We start from the raw sequence: 21,832 nt of genomic DNA on the forward strand, positions 1-21,832 counted from the left end.
GGGCATAAGTCATAATTGCTGTAGTTTTCAATTACTACAGGGAAATTCTTCCATAAAATGATAAGTGAAGTCTATACATTCACCTAAAATATGTGTTATATTATTAACAGGTTAATGAAAAGCAGCATTTTTAAATTGGATTTCCAGTTCCTTTATGGGGAGGGGGTGGATGAAAAAATTCTCACCTATTTGTTTCATTTATTTAGGTATGTGAGAAAAGATGATTATTGAACTGAGAATGTCCTAAATGATCAGGAAGAAATTCCTTCCTAATTCTCCCTCTCTCACAGGAGATACGTACTCTTGTCCATCATCCTCTTTTAAAGAATGGTAGACATGCTATATTTTATTTCACATGGTTGTGGGAGTTTTATTATATCAAAAGAAAAAAGAAAAAGAAAAAAAAGTATTTTGGAGGAAAAATCTTTCATTGGAAAGGTATTTTCTTCCCAGTGAAGATAATAGTAAGCTGCAAACGGTTACCTAAGCTTATTTCTTACTTTATTCACAGCTTAGATTTCATGCTTTTTAAAAAAACCTATTTATTTATTTATTTATTTATTTATTTATTTATTTATTGGCTGCGTTGGGTCCTCGTTGCTGCACGCGGGCTTTCTTCTAGTTGCGGCAAGCGAGGGCTTCTCATTGCAGTGGCTTCTCTTGTTGCAGAGCACGGGCTCTAGGGGCACGGGCTTCAGTAGTTGTGGCCCACGGCCTCAGTAGTTGTGGTTCGCAGGCTCTAGAGCTCAGGCTCAGTAGTTATGGCGTACGGGCTTAGTTGCTCCGCGGCATGTGGGATCTTCCTGGACCAGGGCTCAAACCCGTGTCCTCTGCCCTGGCAGGTGGATTCTTAACCACTGCGCCACCAGGGAAGTCCCTTCATGATTGTTTTTGGTGGTTATACATAAAAACTTTTCATGAAAGTAGAAAATTTTGTGCATGTTATACATTTCAAAAAATAATGCATGAAACTAAGTGTCAGGATCAATACTCTTATTTTCCTGTGAGTGTGCTCTGGAATACAGGATAGCTAAGTAAAGTCTTGTTTACTTTCAGGGGAGAGTAACTACTCTTTTTTAAAGATGGTCTGAATATGAATATTTACATGACTTGTTCGTTACACACACTCTATCGACTATAACCTTTTTAAATGACTTAAGTTTCCAATAAATGATTTAAGAATTTGAACTAGAACAAGAAAACCTTCTATATCTTTATTTCACAAGTATATTAGGAACAAAATTCTGACCTTAACGGTCAAAGATATTGAATGGATGGTCATGGACTTAACAGTGTTCTAGTCTGTCTCATCGTTGCTTTTGTATTTTTTCTCTTGCTGCACAATTAGTAAACCCAGTTTACTAGTGTTAATGTTCTTTGTTTTGTTTGATTTGTTGCTTGTGGAAACCTGATTAGAGCTTTTCAGAGTGGATTGCAGTCAGAAGTGATTTATTTTGTGTATCTAAGCTGGATTCCAGCTGCTTGAGGTTTTTCTCTTGGATGTCTAGATTTCAGATAGCATCTAGATTGAAAAGACAATTCTGGTTAAGATGCCTATCCTAGTCTTTCTTAAGCAGTTTAAATTCTTTGTTTTTCTAAGTTTCTAAGAATTTTACTTAGATTTTTATGTTAAAAATCACTATTTATGCTTAAATTTTTATATTGATAGGATTATAGATTCCAGAATTTGCTTTTAAAAATGGCTAGTTTTAAGGAAGAATTATATTGTTTAAAAAATTACTCATACTTTTCTCATTTTGACTAGCCAAATCAGGAGAATTCAGTAAGCTGTCTCTAAGTGAAGTCCTACAGCATATAACAAAAGAACTCTCCCTTTAGTGCTTCTAATTCAGAAGTTACAGCCTCTGAATGTGAAGAGACAGACTCCTGTTCATACTCACCATACGATTTGTTGTATCCTAAATCATTCCATTAATTTTTGGCATTTTTATTTTATTCACCAAAACGTAAGCAGTTTCACATCTAGTTATGACTTACATGACTTGTCAAACTCTTCTGTTTATTATTAAAATTAAGCTTCATAGCCTTCTTCACAATGCCACAAATTTAAAAAGTTCTGTGAAATAATATTTTCTGGGAAAGTATCAGCCATCATTACTCTTAGACTACAGATTTCTGTAAATGTTCTCACAGGTTTTTTTTTTTTTTTAAGAGAAATTCAGTTTTTTTCAGATTCAAATCATATGTACCAGAAGGAACATCTGTAAAAATCTCAATTCGCTTTCTCTTATGTGAATTCTCAGTTATAAAATACTTTTCTTGTATCAGGTTACCTATCAGTTTACTTTTAGAAAGGTCATTTATGATTGCTTCCTTCTTGACTATAATCCTTAGAAGAAAAGCCCCCTTGAAAATTATACACCAGCACTAAAAAAAATATGTCTGTAATCACAGTCTTATTGGGTTCGGTTGATCAATATCAACTCCCTAGACCCCCTAGAGCTACAGTATGGTCACATTAACTTACTGTGGATTTCTATCAGGTTTTCATGGTTCTAATATCAATGAAGAGAAGACAGTTGTACCACACATCCTTTTACCACCCTATTAATTTTAATCTTTAGAAAGTCACTTATATGCAGGCTGCAGTTACTTTTGTGATTATGTTGAACTGCATTGTTCAGTATAATAGCCCTCAGCCGAACACAGATACTGAGCACATGAAATGTGGCTAGTCCAAATTTAAGGTGCTGTACGTATAAAGCACACACCAGCTTTTGAAGACTTAGTATGGAAAAAGATGTAAATATCTTATTAATAATTCTTTTATGTTGATTATCTGTTGACATGATAATACCTTGGATATATTGGGTTAAGTGAAATATATTACTAAAATTAATCACATTTTTTTACCTTTTAAAATATGGCTATTAGCAAATTTAACATTTTATATACACAGCTTGGATTATATTTCTGTTGGACAGTGTTGCTGTAGCAGATACAAGACTGGAGATGCTCTCCATAGATCCTTCTGGTCCGAGCATTGTGATGATTCTGACTGATCTGATTGGTTCTGGAACCATCATTTTTTTTTTTTTTTTTTTTAAGTTTTACTTGATTTTATTTATTTATTTATTTTATTTTTGGCTGTGTTGGGTCTTCGGTTCGTGCGAGGGCTTTCTCCAGTTGCGGCAAGCGGGGGCCACTCTTCATCGCGGTGCGGGGACCGCTCTTCATCGCGGTGCGCGGGCCTTTCTCTATCGCGGCCCCTCCCGTCGCGGGGCACAGGCTCAAGACGCGCAGGCTCAGTAGCTGTGGCTCACGGGCCCAGCCGCTCCGCGGCATGTGGGATCTTCCCAGACCAGGGCTCGAACCCGTGACCCCTGCATTAGCAGGCAGATTCTCAACCACTGCGCCACCAGGGAAGCCCTGGAACCATCATTTTATTTTCGATTGTTATGATGTTGAGGTCTCTATTTAGGATTTTACAGTGTGCTATTTTGGAATGTAGAACTCTTGGAAAGTCCTTTTTATTTCTCAGGGCATGAACCAAAAACTACCTTTGCTTTCAAAGAATTTAATCCCTTAAACTTTTCATTAGCCCTAGATCTTCTCATTTCTGAAGTTGGACCTTTCTAGCTGGTACAGCTATTACCCTGCTTTTCTTCATCCTTTTATTATTAAAACCCTCAAATTTATTAATTTTATCTCGGTGATTCCATTTATTCCATCCAAAGCATTTGGCTTCTTGCAGTCTGAGTTCTTCTTCACTAAGTCTATAGTAGAAAGAATATAGGATTTAGAGTCAGAAGTCTTAGATTCTAATTCTGGTTCCTTCTCTAATAATTTATTAGCTGAACAATCCTGGACAAGACACTTTTCTTCCCAAACCTCAGTCTTTTTATCTGTAAAATGGATGTTGTGGGGACCAAATAAAATACCATACAAATGTTGTTATTACCTACCCACGTTCTTAGAGGTCTTTTTAATCTTTTTGACAGTAGTTGACTTCAAGGGTACTATCCTCTCCTAGTACCCTTTATTCCTTGCTGTTTATTTTTATTGTCATTTTAGATCTTCTCATTCGCTCATCCATTGATATTTGTGGTTCTACCAGTCTTCAGTCCTTCTAACGGACTATGGCTATAAAGAAAAATAGAACAAATATATGATATTGTTCACAAAATGGAAATCATTACTTGGAATCTGCACATAGATTTTTAAAGCCTGAGATTGTAGATTCAGAAAAAAGTTCCAACACCAAGGGGGGAGGAAGGAGAAAACCATAAATTGTAGAAAACAAGACCCAAGGGAAGGGGAGAAAGGAACTTAGCATGTACTGAATAACCTGTTTTGTTCCAGGCATTGCTCTTGATAGATGATTGTATGTTACCTCATTTTAATTATTTTCCCCCCTGTCTCACAGAGGAAGAAACTGAGGACCAGGCATATTAGCTAACTTGCTTTTAGTTTATTCAGGTCCCTCCTTATTATTTATCTGCGTTTCCCCCCCAGACATTGTTTGGTAAATGTTGTTTACTTTGGGCATTCGAGTTCTGTGCTAATGATGTAGATAGAGTTGGTCTCAAGTGTACTAGCCAAAGTAAATGAAACTTGAGTATTTTTAAACAAGGATACCAGATATGAGATTTATGAAATGTGTTTTGTACTGTTTTGGGGAATATAGGTCTCTAGACCAGTCTTTAGAGTGGGTGGAATGGGTGTGGCAGTAATTCAGGAAGCCTTCCCCTCCCAAGCTAGAAATGTCAACAGAACTTTCAAGTCTGAAAGCTGCTGAACACTAAAAATGAAACCCTTCTCAATGTCTGTTTCTTTCCCACATTCCCTCAGGGCTCAACTCCCACTATTCTGCCAGCTACTCCCTTTCCTGGTAGGCAAAGCGAAAATGGTAATTGTGAATTTGTGAGTCAATGCTGCAGCCTTCAGGGCTAAATCCAGCCTTATTTGAAATTTCTTCACAAATGTGACTTTTAACAATCTCTGCTCACTTGCCTCAAAGCTTTCCTCCCTGTCTACAGTTCTCCGCTTATTAGCTCCCTAATGCCCTACCCCGTGCATGTCTTTCTCAGGTTCCACCAGTACATTCCTACCTTCTGACTTTCTGACTTACTTTTTCAGAAAGGCCCAAGTATCTTGTCTTGTGGCAGATATTCTGTACTGACTCAAGTGTAGAATTAGTAGCAGGAGTGAATGAACTCTTGAGAAAGAAATACCGTATTTTCAACTCTATGTCCTCATATTAAAGAAGGCTAGACAAGACTTCCATAAAATATGATTTGTAAGTACACTGGTTTCTAAAGAAATCTTTTTTTCCCTTAAGGAATTATAAGAAGCATCTGTTGTATTTCTAGAGCAAATCATCTTTAACCTCTCCTTCATTTTTTGTTTTATTTAAATGAATGGATATTTGAGAAGGCCTTGTCTCCATGTTCAGGCCCCTACAATTTTTCTACTATAAAAAAAGTATGTGAAGTGTTGCTATTACATTGGGTAATTTTATTTCAAACTAAATACAAGACTGTTATTTTCTTCTGTCCTGCTGTCTGATTGTCTTTTGTGTTTTCACTTGACTCTCCCTCCTTTTTAGCCTTTTGGAATTTTGCCTCTGAAGCTTGAATCCCCTTCCTTTTTTCTGAAAAAATGAGATGCAGAACAAGGCATGGCTTGAAGTCAAAAGTAAATTCCTGTATTTAAGTGCTAGCAACCGTTACAGGCTATCAACCTGATGCTTATAGTGAGTGGTGCCTATCAGCCACTTGGCTGTTAGGTGACCATATGTTCTAGGAAAGGGCACTGGACTAACTCTAAGAATGTTGAGTTTTGATACATTGTTGCCAGGAAAATCACTCTGTATATTAAGAGCTTGTCTGGCAGGATACTGAAAACCTAAAATATAACGCACACGTACAAACTTCTTGGAAGACAGAATACATTTTTCATCAAGTTAGAGTCTCAGTGAGAAAAACCAAGATAGTTTGGATTTTAAAGTTTTCTTTCCACTTTTCTCTACTGCCAGTCTCCACAGGGCCCCTAATTATGTAGCACTGAAAAGAAGATTATTTTCTGCATTTTTAAATAATATTATTGCTTTTGACTCAGCAGCATTTCAGTTTACATATACAAAGGAAAATATAAAATTACAAGAGATGGACATTAGCTAGGATGGTATTTAAGGAGAGAATTGATATGTAATTAGAACTACTTAGATGTGACCATACACCAGTTTTGCTTATCTTTGAAAAATAACATATACAATCCTAAATATGTGTGTATGTGGGTGTGTATGTGATCTTGCTACTATCTTTAATATATTTTTAAACATTTCTAATGTAGGCTCATTAAATGTTCTAAGATATTTTCTTGTTGAATATTAGACCATATATACATTAAATATTCTAAGATATTTTCCTATGAAGTATTACACAAGTATGTTCCACCTTTCAAAACTGGTAAAGCAAGAGCATGTTGCAGAAAGTCAGCTTGTAACAAATATAGATGTATATAAACAATATACTTTATTCTTAATTCAACAGAACTCAGATAATTTTCACATATAGACGTTACAGGTGAATTTAGAAGTAGATAAACCACCTGAAGGTAAAAATATAATTTTGAACATTTGAGTATTTAGTTTGTTCACTTGTATTAGAAGTTATTTTACTTCGGGTAGAACGTGAATTATATAATATTTTTCCCTACTCAGAACATATAAAGCGATATCTTCAGTGATCCCTAGAATTCAAAGTTTCAATCCATCTCCTATAAATTTAGTATTGATTCAATTTATTTAGATTTGACACCTAGAAGCAGATTGTGACTGTCTCAAGTTTGAGCAAATCATAAAAATTTATAGATTATTTTGTATCAGAATTTTTAAGTTGTGAGGAATCCTAAGGATCATTCAGTTCCATCTTTTCACTTTATATTTGAAGAAACTAAGGATCAGAAACATAAGTTTCTTTTTAAGGTCTTGTAACTATTTAGTGAAAGAGCCAGAATTAAAAATTAGATTCTCAGACTGTCTTACCATGATCAATTATGGAGTCTAAAATGGGAGAACACTAACTAGAAGGAAAAGAATTAACCTCTCGGTATATCAGGCTGTATATATCTACTGACCTATTTGTGGATGATTGATCATCTCTGTTGAAATTCATGATGACCTTAAGACTGTTCTAAGTCATTAACATTGTTGGCTCTGATACAGTAAATGAAACATTGCTCAAGTAGGAGTAGCTGTGTTTTCTTTCTCTTGCATTTTGAAATGATCAATGCCACATGATCGATATCTAAGAAATACCTTCCAGATGGCTTTGTTTTTGTTTACTGATTCTGTTTTGCAAGGGATGTCCTTGAAAGAATATGGGCCTTATAGTTTTGGATGACCTTTAATTCCTCCCTGTTCCTCATTTAGGCTGGTCAGATAGGATTTTGTTTTTGTCTTTAAGATAAGCATGACTGTTTGCATGTAAATCCATTGTCACATTTTATGTGTATATTCAAAAGACTTCATTTTTCCAAATAGTTTGATGAATTAAAACCTTTTTATTCTCACTTTCTACCCTGGTAGAATTTCACTTCTAATAAAGCTTGAGGGAAAGTAGAATACCTTTCTAAAGTTTCTCAAAAAATATCAGGTTATTCCTGTAACCAGCCCCCTAATCTTCCCTCCCCTGCCCAACTCTTCCAAAAAAAGATCCTCAAAAATGGAGTGACGGGCTTCCCTGGTGGCACAGTGGTTGAGAATCTGCCTGCTAATGCAGGGGACACGGGTTCGAGCCCTGGTCTGGGAAGATCCCACATGCCGTGGAGCAACTGGGCCCGTGAGCCACAACTACTGAGCCTGCGCGTCTGGAGCCTGTGCTCCGCAACAAGAGAGGCCGCGATAGTGAGAGGCCCGCGCACCGCGATGAAGAGTGGCCCCCGCTCGCCGCAACTAGAGAAAGCCCTCGTACAGAAACGAAGACCCAACACAGCCATAAAGAAAGAAAGAAAGAAAGAAAATAAATTTAAAAAAAAATGTTAAAAAAAAAAATGGAGTGACAAGGCTGATAAGGGTCATCAAACCTAAGATTTCCCATGAGATCCTCATAGAAGGGACCTCTATGAAGGGACCTCGCCATAAAAACTGAGAGCACATTGAAAACAACACAGTTTTCCTGGAACCTGGGAGAGAAGTTTGAAGAGACTACAGATGATGGCAGAAAAATTCAGACTGTCTGCAGCTTTACATTGGTTCAACATCAGCAATGGGATGGGAAGGAAAACACAATAAGGAGAGAATTGGATATGGTGTTAATTACACAAAGGTATATAACTATTCCATCCAAAGTGCCTTATTGGCAGTCTTGGTTTCTACCATCCTTCTCTGTTCCCACAGTAAATAAATTATGTGACTCTATTAATTGTATACACACAGAGCAATATCTAGAACTACATTATGGTTGCTGAAAATGAGGTTATTCTCTGTGGCAGAGATAGTCTAGATTAATTCCTGATTGCAAAGTGAGAAATCGAGGGTTTTTTTGGGCTTTTTTTATTACAACAGCTAGTATTAATTACCTGAATTTTATAGTGTCTTAAAGTTTAATACTTTATGTCTTCATTTAGTCATGGTTTTGAAAAATTATTTTTAAACCAATTTTTTAATCTATCAGAATGTATTAAAATGTCTTAAAGTTGATGTATAGTTTAATCTATTAAAACAAAATAAAGAGCAATGTAAGTTTTTAGATGGCTTTAATATTGGTTGCTTTCAACAGAATTCAGTTTGTAAGTTGATGTTTAAAAAGTTTAAACAAATACTGCTAAGTGAGATTATAGTTTAAAAATAAACAATGAGATGGAATTCAGTACTAGGTCATGAAAGCTACACTTGGAATATCTTTGTTAAACACAGATCTGGTCCTGTCATTCTTCTGGGGCATGGGGCCTTTTGCCTTATAGCTAAAGTTCAAACTCATTTTTGACATGGTTTGGCCTATGCCAGTCTTTCTCTACTCTGTTTCCTCCTTTCCATGTGCCACTCACATTAAACCTCTTCAGTTCCCAGAATACCCAATGTGCTCTCTTTTTTAAGTCTTATATATATTGTCCTTCTCTGCGTTCTTCCTCCACTTCTTCCTTTACGTACCACCTTAAATATCTCTTTTTTTTCCTGGGTAGCCTTCCATGACCAAGCCAGGGTTAGACACCTCTCCTTTGTGCTCCTTTAGCACTGTGTGCTTTATATTAAGGTATTTCCTGTAATGTAGATGCACTTTTCACTTACATGTATACCCCGCTGGATTGTGAACTCTTGGAGAACACGGACGCTGGCTATCCCCAGTCCTTGGCAAACTGCCTGGTACATAGTCGACTCATAGTATGTATTTGTGAAATATTTAACTGCGTAAATGAGTGAATGAATATGAATAATGCCCCAGCCTACAGACTTTATGGTCTCACCTCTTTTATTCAGGTACAACTCCTAGTTCAGTGTAAACATGCCTATAGCTGCATTCCCATTCCTGCCTTTTGGACTTGATAGTTTTATATTACAGTCACTGTTATATTTCATTTGGGGTGTTAAAAAATAGCTCCTCACTCAGAAAGATTAGAGACTCCTTTCTAGACTCCTATTTATGCACATTTATGTCTAAGTGTAAATTCATACCAAATTATCAGTGAAAAAATGAATACAAATTTATATTAAGGATGAACACTGGGAGTTAATAAGTAATGGGTAGCTGATTTTAAAATAAACACATTTTTTAGAAACTAAATATTTTTAAAAAGCTTATTAGAATTGCTGTTAAAAAAATGAATCCAAGAAACATGGTACCCAATTAGAAATATAATTACTCAAAAATACAGTGTTTTCAGTTACTACACAGATAAAAATTTCTTTCTTTCAACATATATTTATTGAGTGACCTATATGCTATGCACTGATATAGGCACTTGGAATACATAGCTGAACAATGTGAAATTCCTGAATGCTTTAGTAATTAGAAAAAAAAAATGGAGCTCAGAGTACACACACACACACACGTTTATGCATGTATATAAAATACTAATTAATATGTTGTAGACAAGCTTATTTCTGAAATCAGTAACAGATTTTAAGAATTATCATACTTAAAGTCAAATATTGAAGTTATTGTGTAAAAGACTAAATGATTGTAGGATTTGGGAGGAAAAGGGGAATTATGCCTTGAATTTCCTTAAATATTATAAACGAATACAATTGATCTTCAACAAAAATATGCTTGGCGTGTTATAGTAGGCTATGTTATTGTTCAAAAGCCTTTGCTGCCTCTCCCTGGGGAAGCGTTATACTCCCTGCCCTACATCATGCCTGGCCTTAGATTTGCTTTGGCTAATGAAATATGAGTGGAAATGGCTTATGCTTACTTTTGAGCAGAAGCTTTGGAGCCAGAACACAGTGTCCTGTATTCTCTTTTTTTCCCCCTGCTTTGACAAGCAGCAGATCTGAATAGACACTTCTCCATCACGCTAAGGTCCGAAATAAAGATGACATGTAGTTGAGCCATAGCCAACCCTTGTTTGACAGCATGAGCAAGAAATAAACTTTTGTTGTTGAAACCATTGAAATTTTATTGGAATCACATGGAGATTTTGTTAAAACGCAGATTGTACAGGTTGGGCCCCACTCTTGCAGTTTCTGAATTCAGTAGACCTGGGATGGCAATCAATATTTTTATGTCTAACAAGTTATTATCATCTGATGCTGATGGTGTTCCAAGTGGTCCACACTTTGAGAAACACTGACCTATCCTTTCCTGACTAATACGGTCTGTTAGTTTATATTTCTAGATACCTTAATTACACAGTAAATGCTCTGATAACAAGATGCAGAATATTTCCCAGCCTCATTGTTAAAAGAAGTAAACTCTATAAACTGCCTTTGATTTCTGGGACATGGACACACAAAATACCATAAGAAACCCTATATTTGGAAGAGTGGATTAGATAACTATGGATATTACTATCACATTAGCCAGAGCCAAATAAAAAACTGCCAAAAATATACAAAGAGCAAAGGAAGTTTGAGAAAGAAACAGACCCATCTAATTGTGGGAGAAATTGCCATCCCTGATGGACTTGGTAGGAATTCTCTTGAAAAGGGAGGGTGGTTAAAGAGGGGATTGCATATGGAAGGACCAGGGTGACCAAAATGAGGGAGGTGAGAAAGTGTGAAATGTGTCTGAAAGTAACTACTAACACAGTTTGCTACTGAGAGACAGAAAAGGAAGAAGTGATCTCATGAATTTCTTTCAGAAGTCCAATTTCTTATGTAGTGTATAATAGAAAACACAATAAAGCTTCGTTTCAGTCCTGTTTTTTGTACTCATGTCTGGGATTGAGGTGCTTTTGGAATTTAAATTGCTAAAAGTGGCAGATTAATACCAAGGGTCGGCCTTGTGATTGTCCAGGAAATTTTGGAGAGACTGATGCAAAAAATAACTATTGTGAAGACGGAGGTGCATGAGAGAAGCCAGCATGGAGTCCTGACCAAAGTCAGGCCACATGTTTCGATGGGAGGACATGTGGAAAAGAGGAACAGGAAATTGGTTCCTTTAAAACTATCCATGCTCTTCCGTCCCTTGTAAAGTCTTTGCATAATGTCAGTTGGAAGGATTTGGCTCTCTCCCTTCATTCAGGTGATTTGTGATTTCTCTCCTACAGCCCAAGACCCCTCTTCTTCCCTGTAGTATTTCTTCTCCACAGTGAGACCCCAGCAGGCACAGAGAGTTAGTTGATTGGGGTGTAAAATGATTTTATTGTTGTGTGAGGATGTCTTGGACCAAACTCTGTTTGGGGGCAAATCACTTAATCTCCCTGGACCTTGGTTTCTTAATCTGTAAAATATAATTCTCTCAGGTTACTTTAGTTCCAATATTTCATTTTTCTAGTACCATTGATAGTCCAGGAAGATTCCAATATGTTAACTTGCCCAATTTCTGTCATACATAACACAAATTAAGTTCATAATCTTTGAGATGAATGAAGTAAACTGTAGTTTTTAAATGAAAAAAAAATTTTTTTAATAAACATTTTCAAGACTTTTTGTAATTTTTTTTTTTTAAAGATTTATTTATTGATTAGCTGATTGATTGCTATGTTGGGTCTTCGTTTCTGTGCTAGGGCTTTCTCCAGTTGAGGCAAGCGCGGGCCACTCTTCATCGCGGTGCGCGGGCCTCTCACTATCGCGGCCTCTCTTGTTGCGGAGCACAGGCTCCAGACGCGCAGGCTCAGTAATTGTGGCTCACGGGCCTAGTTGCTCCTTGGCATGTGGGATCTTCCCAGACCAGGGCTCGAACCCGTGTCCCCTGCATTAGCAGGCAGATTCTCAACCACTGCGCCACCAAGGAAGCCCCTAAACGAAAATTTTTATTTTAAAGTTAGGATACTCTATAGTCCTCAGTTAATCAAAAAATTATAGTTTTCCAAAAGCATCCAAAATACTGTTTTTGCTCCATTATCCGGAGATGGAGCAAAATATTTTATTTATTTTAGATTTGAACTTTGATATTAAATAAGCATAACTTTATGAAAAAGTATAGCCTAATAGCTGCTCATTTTGTTCAATATGAAAACCAACTGCCATATTATTTTAATGACAGATACCAATGTGCATTTGAAAATAAATTAATGTTGATTCAAAGATTCTATATAATTGAAAACATTTGTTTTCATCCTTTTCCCAACCATTATAGGAGGGGAAAAAATGAAAATACTTGCCAATCTTGAGGTCTTTAAAAAATAGATTGGTTCAGTATTGTGGTTATAATTTTGTTTAATGTAAATAATTTTTGTCCATAGCAATGCCATGATTTTAAGAAACTTGCTAAGTTTTTTCTTGAATTTATATAAAGCACCATTTTGATCTTAAATTTGGTTTTTGCCTATTGTTAATTTGTCAAGTGTAAACATGTGCCATTTCCTTTGGAACTGCAAACAGTTTAGGTCCATTGGAGCTAAAATCTGCTCTTTTTACAAGTATTTTAAAGTTCGACTAGCATTGCTATTACCAGTTCATTTTGAGAGGGAAATTCATCCTAATTAACATTTCTTTTAGAAACAGTCTGAAGGTGATTCTTGGTTTCTTAGCAATTGAAGACAGCTTGGAGCATGACCTTCCTTAGTTTGGATTTTAAAGCAAAAGCAGTTCCAGCCTCTCCAAGTTTAAGGAGAAATCTGATTCTATTGGAGTTGTTACTGTAAGTTTGAATCCAAATGTTTCCAATTTGTATTTAGGACACACTAGAAAAAAGTACACAATAATCATCTGGGGACTTACAATCACACTTGATTACCCATAACTGCTGCCTTGCTTCAGCAGCTTTCCTTAGGTTATTGAGAACAAAGCTAAGCACCAGTGTTCCATTCTGTATGAAATAAATGTACTGTAAAATATTTACCAGAATCAAAAATAATATTTTTAACGTACTGGGAAAATTCACTATTTAAAGGAATCCAATTGAAAATTATTTGGAAGATATATGATGTGTTCATGAAGCAAACAAAATAATCTTCCACAAATTTCTTCATCTGTTGCTGTTCCAATTTCAGATTTTTGTATGTGAGCTTTCTTAAACTAGGAACATAATATTAGTTATTTTGTTTTCTCATATTAAGTGCCGTATGTGGGTTGAAACCGAACTCTGAGTCTGTTTTATTCTTCAAACAATAGTAGACTTAAGAGGAAAAACCTGTTGTGTGTATGTAAGCAATGTAGTGTATTTTAATTGCACATCACAGCTTCTGAGTAGTAAATTGAAATGATTGATTTAACCTGTTGGAGTGTACATATGTGATTAGGACACTGAAGATTTTTTTAAAAACAAAACTAAAATAAAATCTTTAAATTAATTCCATGTCAATTTTTCCGATATTCTTATGATAAACAGGTGTCAATCAAAATCTATAGTTGTTGATCAAGTTTCAGTTACTAAATTATAGCTGAGTACTAAGGTAAGCTTCTACACCTGAAAACAGGTTAGGTAAATTGATTAGAAAAAGTGGTTTATTCTTTCATGTGGGATCTTAAAAACAAAATAAGAAAAATTTAACTTAAAAAAACTATATAAAATGGTATGTGTTTTCTTTATAATGAAGACAACTGTGAAACAAAACTTCAAGGCATTTAGATAGGCATTCTTTTTTTTTTAACTTTTAAATTAAACTTTTCAGTTGTATGCACTCCAAATGTATTTGTTTTTAGTACCAATGATAATTACATAATTAGACAAATCAAAATTTTGAAGATCCAGCTATTGTCTGTAACTGTTATTTATAATTAAGTTATGTCATTCTTTTCATACCTCCAATATGCTTGAAGTTTAAGCATTTTCTTTTTTTAAAAAAATTATTTATTTCGTTGTGCTGGGTCTTAGTTGCAGCATGTGGGCTCCTTAGTTGCGGCTCTCAGGCTCCTTAGTTGTGGCACATGGGCTCCTTAGTTGCGTCAGGCAGGCTCCTTAGTTGTGACATGCGAACTCTTAGTTGCAGCATGCATGTGGGATCTAGTTCCTGACCAGGGAGCGAACCTGGGCCCCCTGCATTGGGAGTGCAGAGTCTTAACCACTGCACCACCAAGGAAGTCCCTAAGCATTTTCTGTTTTAAATAATTTTGTTCACATATTATAATAATGTAACTTTTATTTTTGATTCTGAATGACTTAGGTGATTATGATATAATCAATAGAATAGAATATTTTAATAATCATCAGTGTGCACGACTGTTTTAAATCCAATTTGTCTTTGTTTTTGCCAATTTTTTTTTAGTATCTTCAGTTGTGCTTTTGCATATGCAGATGGTCACTGAGTTACAATGGTTCAACTTAGGATATTTCAACTTTACGATGGTGTCAAAGCATTGCATATTTGGTAGAAACCATACTTTGAATTTTGATCTTTTCCTAAGCTAGCAGTGTTTGTTATGATCCTCCCTATTGATGTTGGGCAGCAGCTCCCAGTGAGCCACACAAATCAAAAGGGTAAATGACCAATACTTACTACCATTCTGTACCCATACAACCATTTGGATTTCACTTTCCATATGATATTCAATAAATTATGTGAGATATTCAAAACTTTATTATAAAATGGGCTTTGTGTTAGATGATTTTCCCCAACTGTAGGCTAAGTGTTCTGAGTACGTTTAAGGTAGGCTAGGCTAAGCTCAGCTATAATGTTTGGTTTGTTAAGTGTATTAAATACATTTTCTTTTTTTAAAAATTTATTTACCTATCTATCTATTTATTTATTTATTTATGGCTGCATTGGGTCTTCGTTGCTGCACGTGGGCTTTCTCTAGTTGCGGTGAGCGGGGGCTACTCTTCATTGTGGTGTGTGGGCTTTTCACTGCAGTGGATTCTCTTTGTTTTGGAGCATGGGCTCTAGGCATACGGACTTCAGTAGCTGCAGCACGCGGGCTTAGTCGTTGTGGCTTGCGGGCTCTAGAGCTCAGGCTCAGTAGTTGTGGCGCACGGGCTTAGTTGCTCAGGGCATGTGGGATCTTCCCAGACCAGGGCTCGAACCCGTGTCCCCTGCATTGGCAGGCGGATTCTTAACCACTGAGCCACCAGGGAAGCCCTGCATTTTCGACTTAATGATATTTTCAACTTGGGATGGATTTATTGGGACATAATCTCCGTCATAAGTGGAAGAAGATCCATACTACTTTTCTCAAATCAAATACTTTAAGGAGATAGATGTTGTAAAATGCAGGACTAAAGAAATTTGAAGCTGAACTCATAAAGTGCAAATAAAGTAATTAAGCTCTTGGAAAGCACTACTGATACAGGAAATTGTGTGCCAGAAGTTTTAGCCAAGATTATTTTCATTTATTTGACAAACATATACATAACTATGCAGATATCTTTTTTAATGCTCAGAGATGGTATATAATTTATCTTTGCATTACTTAAATGATCTGCAGCACAGTGTCTTCTGTATGTTAGGTGCCTGATAAATGATTGTAGAGTGAATAAAGATAGATGCTGTAATATTTAACCAATATGTGAGTTTCCTTCTAACCAATTCAATGAGTAAAAAAGGACAAAAGAACTCTGACATTGATACTTAATGAATGTTTCTTTTTTTGTCATTGTAGTCACTTAGTTATCCATGTTCACTGGGATCATAGTTTCAGAAAATTCTATCTATATCATTTGTTTCCGTTAGTAACTTTATGCCTTCTAGCAAAACTTTTACAGTAGTATTATTAGTAAAGTTGACCGAGTCTTATGTTCTCTGCTATAGTATTGGTGAAATAGAGATGAGTAACTTTTACACTGTTTAATCTGTTCCTAAATGTTCAGATATTGATGTTTTTAATTAAACAAACTACACAAATAATATTTAAATGTATACTTGTAAAAAATTTTAAATGATATATGAATATAGAGAGTAAAAAGTTCTATTCTTCCTTCATGTCTTTTAACCCATCCTACTTCAATAGGTAGCCTGCTAACAACTGTTTGGGGTGTATCCTTTTGACCACTTTCTCTAACTTTCTATAGTATATAATAAACAGCATTTTATATTTTATCATTAATAATAATATTTTAGCATTGATGCTTCGTATAGCAATAATGTAATCTTTTATCATTATTGAGATTATATCTGTAGAATTACTTGTTGCATCAATACTTAACAGCATTTCTGTAGTGTATATATCATCTCAGTAGTTCGTCTTGTAATCTTAAAGTTAAAAAAGAAAAGGTTGTTTTTTTCTAAAGGGTTATAAAGGCTATTTTCCCCAATTCTACAGTTTTTTTAGATTTAATTACAAAGAAAAATATATGCAAAATATTTTATTTCTAAAATGGAGATACGTGCCTAATTAGATGAATAAGTCCTATCCCCCTGCCCAGCAAAAGGTATTTCAAAGACTCATATTGTCAGTGAATTGATTGATATTATTTATCAATGCCAATAAAAGTGGAAAGGCTTTAATTTCAAAAAAAAAGAAAAAGGTTGTCTTTGAACCTTTGCCAGGAATAAGTTCCATGTCTAAGTTTTATAAAGCAATAAGCAAATGAAATAATATTAGTAGCAGCCAGTAATCTCAAAACAAATTCAGGGTTTTGCTTGTATGTTACTGTTTTTTTAAAAAATTCTTGACGTCAGTAAGATCATTATTTCTGAGTGATTTAGAATAATTTTTATTTTCCATTATTATTTCAAATAATAATAGTGTCACTAAATAAAATTATAGTAAGTGATGAAATTTGAGAATTAGAAATCATTTAATGAGCCAGTTATGGAGGTCGTTTACTTCCAGGCTCTTTTTTAGGAGGCAATGAGATTAAGCCCTTAAATTAAGTGATTTGCTCTAGGTTGATAGGGAAGTTATGACTAGTATCTGTTTCATTGTTCATATCAAGAGTCTTTCCATAGCATCATGCACTGCCTTAGAAATATGTAAAAGGAGATTTATAAAAGTACATTTTTTTATATCTATTATATTTACCAAATAAATGAAAACCGACTAGACAAAAAAATTTTCGGAGTCAAAATAGTTCTCAGAGTTTTCAGGTTACTAGAAAGCATATAATAAAGCAGCACATTTACACCATCAAATTATATGTTGGTGCCAAATGGTAGGGTGTTCTTAGAGATTTTATAACTATATGCAATAATAGGAACAGGAATGTCACCTATTGTTACAAGCCTCATATTTATGATATTTACTTGGGGGAATTTAATGCAATTTAACTAAAATTTATTCAAAATTCATATTTTGAATGCCTGTGAATTTGTTTTTAAATGAAAATGTGCAACAAAATGTTTGATATAGAAACCACATCAAAGAGCCAGAAATTTTTCCAAAAATGGCTTACTAGTGACATCTGCTGGTACAATGTTGTGATAAAGGTAGAAGTATCTCATGGAAATTAAGAATGAGATAAAGAATCTTTTGGGGCAAAATTGTTCATTTTACTATCATTTATATTTCTAATTGAAAAAAATTATCTTAGTGGGTTCTCTCCCACTGGCATTGACCAAGAGAATTATTCTAATAATAATAATGTTAAACTTCTTTATACTTTCTTGTATATAATATGTAATTCCAACCTGACCCTCTATGATTAGTTGTTTATCAGCTAAGTTGTTTGATATAATGCTGCAAATTCTTTTTCCTCTTTGTCTCTCCTGGCTTTGTTTTGTATCGTACATAGCACAGAACATTGCAAATGTAGAGATTCAGTAACTGTGGATTGAGTCATACTAGTTATGTCATTTGCATAGACTGACTTTAATAGGAAAGTTTATGTATACGTGAGTTAAATGAATTATTTTTATGCACACTCAAAAAATTAAAATGAGACTTTATATTAGAGAATGGATTTATTAGGAGAAATGATTTTTTTCTTTTATAGAAAAGATTTTCTGCATTACAGGTTATGATGGAATAAAAAATACTCAGTCCTTGACTATTTTCTTTATTGACAATTCCTAGATGATTGTATCTAGTCCCATGGATTTAAGTACTACTTATAAACGAATCAGACCTCTCCCTTGAGCCCACATCTATACAGCCAGCTGCTTGCTTCCTTAACATTTCCATTTATAGCTCACATGCATCTCAAACTTAACATATCTAAAACAAAATTTTGATTTTTCTCCTCAAACCTGTTTCTTTTGTAGTCTTTCTCACTTCAATAAATGGATATTATATCCCTCCATTTGCTCAAACCAAAAATATTTTAATAATTTGTAAATTCTCTCTTGTACCCCACATTCAAACCATCAAGAAATTCCACCAATTCTGCTTTTGAAATACATTCAGAGTCTTACCACTCCCCTCCACCTCTGCCACTGTGATCTAGTCCAGGCACAGTCATTTCTCCTCCTAATTAGCCTCTTTGCTTCTAACCTTGCCCTCCTGTAGTCTGTTTTCGAACCAGCAAAGTGATTATCTTAAAATTTAAGACAGATCTTGTCACTTCTCTGCTGAGAACCTTCCCAAGTCCTTGCCATGCCTACAGGGCCTACAGGAATTGTAGACCCCTCACTCCCTCCACAGCTATTACTGTGACCTCATTTCCTACCACTGCTTCCCTCCAGCTGCAGTAATGCACTTGCTGTTCTCCTTACATGCCATGCAGAATCCTTATCAAGGGCTTTGTGCTTGCTCTTCCTTCAGACTGAAATGCCCTTCCCTCAATTCAGTAAGGTTTCTGATCAAATTACCAAATTGCACCTTCTCAGAGAGGCCCTTCCTGACTACACTATGTTAAAAACAAACAAACAAAAGGCCCAACCTGATCACTGTTTCTCCCCTTGTCCTGCTTTGCTTTTTTCCATAGCAGTTATCACCACATGACATACTTACTTTTTTTTTTATCCTATCTCTCCCCCTTCTAGAATGTCAGTGGTAAGCAAGCAGAGATTCTATATTGTCCACTGTTACATCCTTAGAACCTAAACCAGTGCTTGCACATAGTAGGCACTCCGTCAATATTTGTTGAATAAATCAGCGAGCCTTAATACATGAATGGAGAATGTGATTTGATTTACATTATAATAATGGAATCCATCAAATAGTGAGGCACCTTTTAATGGGCTCTGTTTTGTATAAATTTTTATGTTTATATCATACTTTTTACATTTAACATAGATTACAATAGTGTTTCATAGTTAGATTAGGGCTCAGACAATACTTTCGGTGTCAAAATGCAGGGCAGTATTACTATTTTAAAGATTCTTTTTCTGGGAATAATTACTTTTTTGTCCTTTTGACATAGACATCTGACCCTCAATTACATTAACAGACCTTATACACATGAATGGAAAGAAGAATAGCCCCTTTTGAATCCATGCTAAGACTATCAATATGAAGTGCTTCCCACAGGGTTCTGCTGAAAGAACCAAACTTCCATCATAATGAAATTGCAAATTCATTTGTAGATGCCCTTTTATATTTGAAAGCTACTTTTTGATGTTTGGTCTGCAGTTAGATTTATTGTTTAAGGTCACAAATATGCAATCCTGACCAGACCAAGTTGTCAGAATCCTTTATCTATTCAACATTGCACAAAGACAAATGGCTATCTTTTAATAATAACATACCAGAGCCAAAATTTGTTCCCAGTTGTACATAATCTTTTAATCAATCTGCTTTCTGTTTTCTAGTCAATAGACTCCCAGCCTAACCCCTCACCACCCCACCTATCTAGAAATTACTCAGTTATGGGTTTTAAATTACTGAGAAACACTTTCTTCAGATGGAAACAGATAACTTTAAGAATTTTAATGCTATAATTTTCCCATGCACACTTTAAGCTTAACATATGAATTATTTTGCCTTTATCCTCATTCTATACAGAGTAGATAATTATATAGTATGTTAGCTAAATTCTCTGGTTACATTCTCACTGTTAACATGACCACAAAGTAGATTATGTTGCTTAATTGAATTCTTAAGTGCTTTAAAACATCTCAGTGCACATGGATTAAGTTTTTTCCTGAGATTCTATATGTCCTCCAATAAAAATGTATATTTAAAAATTTTTAGATAGATTTCTTATATTTTTGTTCATCTCCTTTGTGACCTTTCATATAAAAGGCATACAGAAAGAATTGTCCAGTTAGATTTAAGGCTGTACTTTTTGTCCGAGAATATCCAGTGTCTAATATTAACATATGTTAGAGCATCATTATATCACCAATCTTTATAGTTTCTCCAAGGAATTTTGATACTAGATACCCAAAGATTCTCTAGTAACTTGATCATACCTATAGAGCAGACCATTAAGACCAGGATAGTAATGCCCCCATTTTAAAATCTTGTTTAAATACTTCTTGCAGATGTGAGAATCCCCCCCTCCCCACTACCCCAGTTGCCATGTAGTTTGAGTTTTCCCCAGTTAAAAGGAATACACTGTTTTAGGAGGAGGTATAAGAGAAAACCATAACTTTTAAGTCAGATAAAGTCGTTTTTTTTGTTCTTCCTGAATTCTGACTACTATTTATTTTGTGACCTCGGGGAAGTTCCCACATCTGGGGGGCCTCTGCACAGCTGTGGAGTAGAGAAACACCTATTCATAAGAGTTGTGGTATAATTGAATGAGACGACACATATAAAGGGCCCAAAACAATGCCCAGAAATAGTAAGCACTCAATAATATTTGGAATCTTCTCTCTGTGCTCTCCTCCTCCACCCCCTATTCCTCTTGCTACATTATCTGTTCGGATTGGGCTTACTCAGAAGTTAAAATTGTTAACTAAACTTGAAGCCTTTTTGTGCCTGCCAACTCTACATTGCTCTGCATTCACTGAATTAATAAATAGGGAGAAGAAGTCAGGACCTTGAATTGACCTGTACATAATACCCAGCAGGTGTATGTGGTCTTTCTCTTCACAACAAATTGCTCCCCCAGGGATTGGCTAGAATGAAGAATACTCCGCTCCCAGCCTTCATTTTAAGTCCACATGGATCCCTTAGAAGATTTACTTTAAATCTCTCTTCAACCTGCAAATCTGAGAATTGAGCCTTAAATTATGTTAATACGACATGGGAAGGCATTATCATTTTAATCATTTTGTGTAAGATGTCTTGTTCATTGTTTGTTGTTTGTTTGACCATTTGTACTGCTCAGATCATTGTCCTAGAAGAGTTTCACCTTTAAAAGAAAATCATTTTCAGGAAAAAATTTAATAGCTATTTAATACTACTACTTTATATCTCAAAACAAGTTATTTTATCATTGTAAATGTCTATTGTTTTAGGTGCAAAGATGGTTTGAAAGGATTTACATTCTCTGCACTTAGGTAAGTTGCCTATTTTATTTATCTTTATGTTAAGAGAATTTACAAGTTAAGTTTTTTTTAA

The 21,832-nt window shown here is 35.1% G+C and overlaps 1 protein-coding gene across 3 annotated transcripts in view; it reads left to right on the forward strand.

Annotated features, from left to right (window-relative positions):
- Positions 1-21,832, forward strand: part of TMEM135 (transmembrane protein 135) — a 260,464-nt gene that overhangs the window by 214,037 nt on the left and 24,595 nt on the right. For 2 of the 3 annotated variants that reach the window (XM_007168482.2, XM_057553679.1), the window contains one exon: positions 21,730-21,771. The exons of the other annotated variant lie outside the window; for it this stretch is intronic. In XM_007168482.2, coding sequence (XP_007168544.2) covers positions 21,730-21,771 — 42 coding nt within the window. The remainder of the gene's footprint in view (positions 1-21,729; positions 21,772-21,832) is intronic. 3 annotated transcript variants of the gene reach the window in all.

This window comes from Balaenoptera acutorostrata, chromosome 9, assembly GCF_949987535.1.
Source record: "Balaenoptera acutorostrata chromosome 9, mBalAcu1.1, whole genome shotgun sequence".
Lineage (NCBI taxonomy): Eukaryota > Metazoa > Chordata > Mammalia > Artiodactyla > Balaenopteridae > Balaenoptera > Balaenoptera acutorostrata.